This window comes from Stenella coeruleoalba (genome assembly GCF_951394435.1).
Source record: "Stenella coeruleoalba genome assembly, chromosome: 5".
In the NCBI taxonomy this organism is placed as follows: domain Eukaryota; kingdom Metazoa; phylum Chordata; class Mammalia; order Artiodactyla; family Delphinidae; genus Stenella; species Stenella coeruleoalba.
The window spans coordinates 44,658,790-44,668,487 of NC_137150.1; the positions used below are offsets into that span (position 1 = coordinate 44,658,790).

At 46.5% G+C, this 9,698-nt stretch overlaps 1 protein-coding gene across 2 annotated transcripts; it reads right to left on the bottom strand.

Annotated features, from left to right (window-relative positions):
- Positions 1 to 331: 331 nt before the first annotated feature.
- SLITRK3 (SLIT and NTRK like family member 3) lies at positions 332 to 9,134 on the bottom strand. 2 transcript variants are annotated; one of them, XM_079922867.1, is made up of 2 exons: positions 9,050 to 9,134; positions 332 to 3,459 (listed from the first exon to the last, which is right to left on the bottom strand). In XM_079922867.1, exon 2 carries the CDS (start codon positions 3,436 to 3,438, stop codon positions 499 to 501), a length of 2,940 nt encoding a protein of 979 aa, XP_079778993.1. In that variant the 5' UTR covers positions 3,439 to 3,459; positions 9,050 to 9,134; the 3' UTR covers positions 332 to 498. The 2 variants fall into 2 exon arrangements, with proteins under 2 accessions (XP_079778993.1, XP_079778992.1); XM_079922866.1 differs by lacking the exon at positions 9,050 to 9,134 and adding an exon at positions 8,039 to 8,617.
- Between the last annotated feature and the right edge of the window lie 564 nt (positions 9,135 to 9,698).

Here is a 9,698-nt window from a genome sequence, read left to right on the forward strand (position 1 = left end):
ATGCAGCAAACTGCATTATTAATACATGTACAGAATCTGTGCCATGAGGGCAAGAGGAACGAAAGCCACAAATGTCAATTTGTTTTCCCCCCTCCCTGTCAAAACAAAACTACAACTAAAAACAAAAGTTACTGAAAAGAAAAAGACACATCGAGTTTTACTTAATTAGGATCAGTACAACGATCCCTAATATACCTTATACATGGCACAGTCAAAGTCTCAAGTTCCAGTATAAAAAAATAATAACATTTGCTGGCAAAAGTCTGCGAAGGCACTTCATTGATTAATGATCTGAGTATGGCCCTTCCTCCGAATCATATCTGAGTGGGGAGAGCATACATCTGTATTTTCTAGTTATCATGCGGTTTCAGTTCTGTTCAGGGCAGGGAAGTTTGTGAGAATGGAGTTATTGGGACAAGTATAAAGGGAGCAAGGGATATATTTTTTCTTTTTATTTTCTTTTGAAAAAAAAAGCACTAATTTATTTTTCTTTTTCTGTTAGAACCTATATGTTGTCTTCTCCAGGACTTCGAGGTAATCCGGCTTGGTTTGAAGTTTGGCCCTTAACTCGAGGTAATCACTTTTTTGGGTTTGGTGGTCTGTGAAGCCCTTTCCAGCCGAGAAGAGAAGGGTTTCTTTGAGCCTGGCGTCCTGCTGTAAGTCTGGGTATTGCATGCCAGGAGGGTGGACGTGCAGTTCCTTTAATTTGGGCACTGTGCCATAGAGACAGTCCACAAACCCCACTGTGCAGGGGGCTGGTGGCGGCCTCTCTCGGTCTAATAGCGTACTGCCACCACCACAGCCTCCCCCGGGGGGAAACAGCACCACCCCACCATTCTTCTCATGGCGGCGGAACCCAGCCAAGTCTCCCCCAGTTCCTGCAGCTACCCCTGACACCCCACCAGTGGCTGGGTGGTGAGTCTGAGGGTGATGATGATTCATGGTCACTATGGTGTTGAGCTGGGAGCTGGACACTGCCAAGGCCCACTCCTTTTCTTTTTCTAGCAATGTCCGGTAGTTGCTGTGGTTCTCCTTGGGTGTCTCAGCAAACTGCTCACTTCCTAGGAGAACCTCCCCCATTCCTGGGGGTTGTGTCCCAGGAGCCCCGCGTTCTGCACGCCCTGTCTCCTGGACTGATGAAACGGCCACCTCCTCCTCCTCGCGAGGCTTGTAGATGGGGTTATTGCACATCTGAGTAACAGGGTGGGGTATGTACTCGTATACATGACCCACAGGAGGGGCCTTCTCTGGGGAAGAAATAGCCGGTCGTCCCCCACCTCCACTTCCACCTCCACCACCTCCACCATCCTCAAAAAGCCGGTGGCATTGCATCTGGATGCCAGTGAGGTCCACGCCTTCCTGCCGCTTGCTTCTAAAGGGCAGCTTCTTCCGGCGCCGGCGGAGGACATAGGCAAAGAGGCCTGCCGCAACGAAGACTGCTGAAAAAAACAGAACCAGCAGGCTGAGAATCAACACAGAAAGTGGCACAGGACCCCCAGGGGGAGAGAATTCATAAGGTGATGCACTTGTTGGCCCCCCAGCAAGGTGAGAATCTCCAGGCTGAGCTGGGGTTGCTCCAGCTGGCGCGATGTGCAGCATCTCTGGGCAGAGAACTTCCAGCTCGATAGTGCGCACGTCACGGTGGGTGAGGTTCTCAGGGCTCCTGCACAGGACATCACCCACCACACTGACTGAGCTGATGGTTTCGATCCACTGTTTGAAGGGAACCAGGTCACAGGTACAGTCCCAAGGATTCTCATTGAGGTCTATCTGGACAATGGCGTTCAAGTGTTCTAGGACACCAGCCACAGGAAGGTAGAGGAAGTAGTTCTTCCTCAAGTTGAGCCGAGCCAGAGATGTGCCTGCAAAGGCATCTGTTGGCAGGGTTCTCAGCAAGTTATTGTTGAGGAATAGCAGCTTCAAGTTGGGCATGAGGCTGAAGGCCGCAGGCTGGATTTCCCGGATGACATTGAACTCAAAATACAAGTAGTGTAGACTCTGTAGGCCTCGGAACATGCCTGGTGTCAGCTTCTCGATGTCGTTGCCATTGAGAAAGAGGCTCTTTAGGTTAGGCAGGTTGATGAAAGCCCCATCCTGGACGTAAGAAATACGATTATTCCCTAGATGTAAGAGATCCAAGGAAGAGAAATTCCAAAAATCAGAACGGTATATTTTCTGAATCAGATTACTACTCAGATACAGTTTCTTAGCATTCAGTGGCCTTGGAAGAAGTTCAGAAATGTTATTAAATCCTCGCTCTTTGCAGTTGACAGTCAAGCCAAGGTCATTGATGTGCAAATTACAGGTACACCCAGTAGGGCATATAATGGGAATGGGTGGTCTGGTCTGGTAAGGAGCAATGGGAGGTTGGTTTGGACCAGGGTATAAAGCTTGGGATGTGGAGGGTGGCCTTGGTGTTCGAGATTGTTTGGTGGGTTTGGGCTGTTTATTTGAGGACTTGTATTCAACAGAAGAAGCAGTAAAATGGACAGAGGACAGCATTGAGGAAGGCTTAGTTGGCCATGTATTCTCCTTGCTTGATGACAAGTGGGGAATCCCCAAACTAGCCTCCACCTCAGAGTCAGACAACAAGGGACAGAGTTCTGTCTTCCTGATTTCTCGCAGGTCCTTTCCATGGAAATGGAAAGGAGTCTCGCAGGTGATGTCTCCCACCAGGGCAGTGTAAGGAATGCGTTCCAGCCAACTCTTCAACTGCACAATTTCACATGTACAGTTCCAGGGATTTTCTTCCAGCTGGAGCTCCATCAGGCTTCTGCCAATGTGATCTAGCATTCCTCGGTAAAAAAGAACTTTTAACCTGTTTCCACGTAGGTCCAAGTGGGTTAAGGAGACAGCCTTAAATAAATTGGTTGGAAGCATGGGGATGAGATTATCATTTAAAATCAGAACTCTCAGTTTACTTAGGTTCCGAAATGCCCCACTCTCAATACGTTTAATGACATTGTAATCTGCCTGCAGATATTCCAGACTTTCCAAGCCAAGGAAGGTGTCATTTCTGAAGATGTCTAGTTTGTTCTCGTGTAGATATAGCCTCTTTAAAATCTTAAGACCATTGAAAGCTCCTGTTTGAATGTCCTGCAATGCATTGTTCCCAAGGTTAATGGACACAGCATTATTCAAATGAAGAAAACTGTTGGTGTACAATTTCCTCATTGAATTCCTCTGCAGATATAGTTTAAAAGGTCTTGACCAGAACTCAGCAATCTGACTAATATTTGTAAATCCTTTGCTGTCACAATGTATGTGAAAGAGGCTTTCTTTCACTTCACAGTAGCATGGATCAAAACAGGGCTCATCTATTTCCTCTGAGTCCTCTATCAGGGGAATCGGGGTAGTCCATCCTAAAGCAATTGTGCTTAGAAGAATTATCCACAACATCCTCCCTCTGTGAAGCAGCTCAGCTATAGAAGGTTTCATCGTTCGCGGTTGATTACAAAACTGCAACAGAAATAAAGATGCAGATTTTTAGCTTTTAGTCATATGCTCTATTCTAATTGTCTCATACATGTGGGGCTTTTTAAGAGCGATATAAAAACTTTAGTAATTGTTGAACTGACACTTAAAATAACCTATCAACATGCTTTATATGTCCTATATCTTAAAATTAGGAGATGAAATATTGTACCATGCGATGACATTTTCCTGAATCAAGCCATATTTGGTAAAGGGCATATCATGAAATCAAAAGCAGCCTTCATTGCTTCTTATAGCAAGCAAGGAAACTGCATACAGTGATTCATTTTAGGGATAGGCAGATTCAGTAATAATGGCAATCATTTGGCCATTACACCTGTTTTCCCGTTAAAAATCATATTGATAATCAGAGGTGCCTATTATGGATCTGATTGAAACTCTGATGGAAGAAAGTGTTCTTTAAACTATGGATTTCTATTCATAAAAAGACATGGCATACCCCAGAGTTATTAAAGAGTATGATAAATTATGAGCCCATTGACCAATATCAGATGTTGAGATGTATAAGATGATTGGTATCTCAGGAAAAGCTAAGATTTCTCTTAAGACATGAGCACAATATGCTTAATTATAGTGCATGCTCAGTAACACACTATACCCCAACCCCTTTTGCCCAAGCAGGTCATTAACATCTCCTTTAATTAAATGAGTTCTACATATGTGTATCATTTTGGCCGTTTAAATCCTTTAGGAGTGATTAGCCTTTCTAAAGAACAAGCCCATGCAATTGTCAGAGCTAAAGATAGTGACAGCTAAAGGATGCTGAGCCTGGGAGTGTCTGTATTAAAACACTTCTGAGCTTAGTTTGGAATGTATATCTGTGCCTTTGAGATCAACTGAGGAACCCTGCAAAAAGATGGAATGGCAGGTGGTTGGCTAGAGAAGATTTGGGTAGTTAAAGGCAAGAAAGAGTGGAAACCTGGATTCTTACCTGCTGATAGATGATCTATCACATGAAATACATTTCAAAGAAAGACATCGTTCTTTTCCCATCAGAAGAAACAAATACAGTGCACTATTCTAATAATACAGAGCCTTCCTCTTTGGCTGTCTTTCCTTGCCTAATATCATCAGTATGTGAAAATACATACATAAATAAATTATAATAATACAGTTTTATTAGATTGCCCTTTCTGAGTCACTGAAATAGCAGTCAAAATTGAATTGTTTTTAATCAATAAAAATAAACGAATTTTTAGCATATATTTTCCTTCCACACAGATGCATCCATTAAGGAAATATTTTGTCAACCCTCTAACTTAAAACACAATGGTATAATTTACAGAGAGAGTGAAAAGAATAAATCTCCGCACTCAACTTGCATATGATGTACACAGCTGTAAGGAAAGGAGAACCCATAAGAAAGCAAAGAGAAATTTGCCTCAGGCATGCAATACTCAATTTTTAGAAACAATTAAATGAAAAAAGAGAGAAGGCAGATGAGGCTACATTGCAGTATCAGTTAGTCTTCCCTGTATCCCTTTTAAAATATTAAAATCTACTTAAGTTATTCCCTTTTCACCATTCTTTTTTAAAAATGCTTTTTTTGTTTTTGAGGTCCTTGAGATTTAGACAAGAAAGGCTCCAGATGTCTTTGACTTACCTATTTTGCAGGAGATTTTTTTTTTTTTTTTTAGCATTGAACATCGGGGGAGGAAAAAAAAGAAAAAGCTTGAGTTTAAGGATTCTCTCTCCCTCTCCCTTCCTTCCTTTTGCTGAAGCTGAAGGCAAGGGGGCTGGGGGGTTGTGGGGGGAGACCAAGGAAAAAAATAAAAGGCAGCAAGCTTGAGACGTGCTGTGAATGCAATGGGCCTTTCAATGGGTTTCTTTAGAATGCAGAACTGCCGCTTGGAACACTCAATAGAGGAGGGAGAAGGGGCTGCTGCAGGCTTCCAGCTTCGCTGCCGCCGCTGCTGCTGCCACCGCCGTAGCTTCTCTTCCTGGGTACCGGCAGCACATCATTGGGCATCCTTGGAAGGAGGGCGGGAGGAAGGCAGGGAGGAAGGCAGGCTCAATCAAGGTGCAGAATCTCGGACTTCTCTTGCGCTGGATTTTTTTTTTTTTTTTTTTTTTAATATGTGCTGTAACCCTGGATCCGGCTTTCCACGTCACCAAAATGAGCTCCAAGAAGGGGAACGCGCTTAGCATGGGGTCGGGCGCGAGCACTAGGAAGCCGTGACTATACAGTTTGTGTGTGAGTGTGTGTGTGTGTGTTTAAGGGGAGAGAAAAGAAGTGAAGGGGTCAAGATGACAAATTGTCAGAATAAAACAAGAAGGAAGAAGAGATCAACCAAGGGGAAACGTTCCTTTGGTTGGGACTGGGGGAGGGGTGTAGGCATTTTTTAATTTTTATTTTTTAATTTATTTTAACTCTAAAGGAAACCATTGCCTGACTAGTTTGCTCCTCTAGTTCCCCAAATCTCCACTCTCTAGTGTAGAGAGTTTGAAAAGTAAGACTGTCCTTCGGAATTATCCTTTTCACAGCACACACTTCCCTCCAAAGACTGGAATAAAGGGAAATTCAGGTCTCCATAGCAGAAGCCCTGAATCTAGCTGATTCTGCTTGAGTGTCCTGAGTAAGAGCTCAGGCAGCCTGAGCGACTTGGACTGAGTTTCTCCTGCATTTTGCTTCGATCTCTTTGCACCAGGAATCCTTTTGTTGTGCTGCAGCTCAAAGCCTTCGATTTCCCCTGGATTCAACAGCTATGTGTTTGCTGCCACCTCTTTAAAATCAGAGACAAACCAATGCTCTGGAAGGATACGCAGACCACTTGGGTAACAATGACACATTTCACTTCTTAAACCGGGAAAGACCTCGCGGGGATAGGGGGCAGCATTTCAGGGTTTAGATTCTTTCTTTTCTTTCCTACCACCCCCTCCGGCCCCCCAAATATTTATCCGTGATATTTTCGGCAAGGGGATGGTAGAGAGTCCTGAGGGTGGGGATGATTGAGGGAAGACGTTTCAGTGAAGAGGAGCCACCAGACCAGAGCTCACAAGAATCCTCTAAGAGGAGTTTTTAAAGGCTCACCTGATGGTTCTACAGTCCTACCTGCTGGGAGGAAATGCACCTTGGTAGAGAAGCTGGAGAGAGGCAAGTGTGCAGCAAAGGAGTCTCGTCAGCGGGAACTGTGCCTCCACAATGTCGCCCCCCAGCCCCGCAACACACGCCAATCCTGTCACCAACTCATGGGGAAGGGAGGGACTTTCTGGTCACTAAAGAACTGAACTCACTTGCCCAAGGGCTCAAAGTTAGACCGTAGAGCTGATTGTTTCTTAAAGCGCTTTTTACAAAACCCAACTTATGTATCAGTTTCTTACCATTCTAAATATATATAAATCACCCAACTCAACAAAACGTTACTTAAGAGTCAGTCATCGGATATTTGCATGGTATTTTGCATTAGAAATGACCGCACCTGTGTCTGCCACTTCACAGTAGCTGTCAGAGACTAAGTAAGCAGGCCGGCAGGATTCTCTTAACATTCCACACCCTTAACATTCCAGACCCACCCTATTTCTCCGTGTCTCAACCGAGAAGCAGACCAGCACTAACAGTCTGAGCTCAGAACGAGAGCAGTCCCTTCTCCTTCACCATCTGCCCCCGCCACCGGCCCCCACACACCACCTTCTGTACCCAACGTGCAGAGACAGTGACTGTTTCAGGGATCTTATCGGAACCCAAGATGCCATGGAATCGATGGGTAACCGGGAGGCTTCCCGGTGACAGTAAATGGCCCCCTTGGCAATCATTTTCTGTTTTCTCTTGAGCTACAACCCCCTAAGTTCTTGATCTGAGACATGTCCAAAAGGCTATTTCACCATTTTCCTTTCCTTTATCTCAGTGTAGGGTGTCTAAGCTATAGGAAGAGCTCTAAAAGTTAAGGGATGAAGGGCTCTGGAGCCCGGATTTCGACCGCTTTCTGCTGCGAGCGCCCGGACATCATTTGTTTGTCCACAGGGAGGACAAGAAGCCCTTTCTCCCCATTTTGCCCCCTCCCACCTCCCCCTCCGCTTTGCTGGATCTCCGAGCCCACTAATCTCTCCATATCTAAGATTAAATATTCCAATATGGAAGCAAAATGATCTTCCCTAGAACAAATAATTAAAATGCTGCATCATTCATTTTCTGAAAAGCCCTGAGCCTTCCAGAGGTCCTTTTCTAATCTATCGCCGGGCGAAACGCACAATGGGTCTGTTTAGAAATGGAAAATGATTAAAAGCTCAAGCCATTTTCCTTCTATCCTTTACAACACGAGCGATCCGCTGGGGGAGGGGCCCTTCGCTCCACCACCTGGCCTATTTATTGGAGTTACTTACTATTTATACTCCCCCAAGAAAAGGGGTCCGAGGGTATGTTAGTCTCCAGTACCACTCTATCATCGTCCTTACAGCTAAATATCCAGTTCAAAAATACAACCCTCTAGCACCTGTGAGCTTATAGAAGCCACCGCGGCCAAACTAAATGCTCTACAAAGAACATCCTTACACGCGAGAATACTGGTTTCAATTAGGCAAAGTAGGAAAGGATGGCGGTGAGTACCTATCCGTGCAGAGCGCTCTCGATCTCCGAGGTTTACTCCGAGGGGCTTCCCAGCGAGAGGTGCAAACTCTCTGGGAGGCTGAATTGTATCCATCATGCAGTAGCCTGCAGTTTCTCCTCCTCAGGCACCAACTTTCAGAAAGGCCACCAAATCACGCTTGTAATCCTTTTAAGTGATTCCACCTTTGCGACTTGCAGGGAAATGGTCGCTGCATACCAAATGTGAAAGCCGGGCGCACACCTAGCGCGGCAGTGCCAGTGACAGGCAGCTCCCGACCGCAGCTCTACATACCCTCGATGGCAGGCAGTGAGTGTCCCAGGACTGGGCTCTTTGTTTTCAGATCTCGGTGCTCTCGATTCAGTGGCGAGCTTCGCGGTCCCCGAGAGCCCTGGCTCGGTCTCTGGGTTTGTTTGTTTGTTTTTTTTTTTCTCTCTCGCTTCCTGAAAGGTTGTCACTCACAGCGCAATCCCTTCGCGAGGCCTCCTTCCTTAGGAAGAGCTGGGACTAGACCGTGCCTTCTCCGGGTGTCTTTGCTCTTGACCCTTTGAGTAGGTGGGAGTGGGGCTGGGTGCTGTGTAGATGAGAGAAGAGGATGGGGAGGAGTGGGAAGGAGGCTGGAAGGGGGTGACCAGATCCCAGATCCCAGCATTGACCAGACAGCGAAGGTGGTGGCGGGGGGGGGGGGGGGGAGGAGAGAAAAGCAGAGACGGGATATGAATACAACAGTACGGCTGTACACAACAAATTCGACTTGAATTTGGGGGATCTCCGGCAAAGCACCAAGGTGAAGAGATCCGGTTGGCAGAGAGTGAGCCCCCTGACAGCTCACCATTCAAGCACCCTCACTTCTGGAGCGGGGGGCGGGGGGGTGGGGGAGCGGGGAGGAGACCGCGGAACGTTTCAGGCGAAGGAGACGCTCTCGGCAGCGGCATCATTTAAGACTGACCTGCTTTAAAAGTGCCACTTTAATGGCCTAGGAAATAACTAAAATCGGATTACACGTTACTTACCAACGTCTGCACCCAAACTGGGAGCGCCAGGTCGGGTGTTAGGAGGCAATATACCAAACGCCTGGCTGGAACCCGAATGCAAATCCATCAGCCGTCCCCAAATCGCGCAGAGAGGGAGCGGCGCTCGGGAGCCCCAGATCAGCCCATCGCCGGAGCCTCAGCCAGCTTGTCCCCCCAGCACACCCCGGCTCCTCCTCCGCTCCAACTGTGTAAATCAGCCGCCGCAGTCCGCTCGCCGCGCATCGCAGGCAAATCCCTGCTTAGGAAGCAAGTGATATTCATCCTCTCTCTCTCTCTTTCCCTCTCCCTCTCCCTCTCCTTCTCTCTCTCTCTCTCTCTGTCTCTGTCTCTCTCGGTCACAATCTGCCAGCTCTACAAAGAAAGCCCCCGTAAATTTGAGTGACAGAAAGTCAGCATTCTGTATCTGTGGATTGATTTTAACTTTTATTTGCAAATGAGAGATGGCTGTTTGGCAAATTACAGCCCAGGCCTGAGGGGTTGGGGGTGATCCAATTAATAGCATCTGACCTGTATCGGTGGGCTGTATCGCTAAACGCCTCCTAGAAGCAGTTTCCAAGTTATTTGCAGTAGCCTCCCACCTTCATGATACATAGGTGACAGTTTGAAAGTACACGTATTTCCTCATCTG

What these genes read in the sequence shown, in the direction of transcription:
- SLITRK3 (XM_079922867.1), bottom strand. Translation starts at nt 3,438, where the DNA reads ATGAAACCTTCTATAGCTGAGCTGCTTCACAGAGGGAGGATGTTGTGG.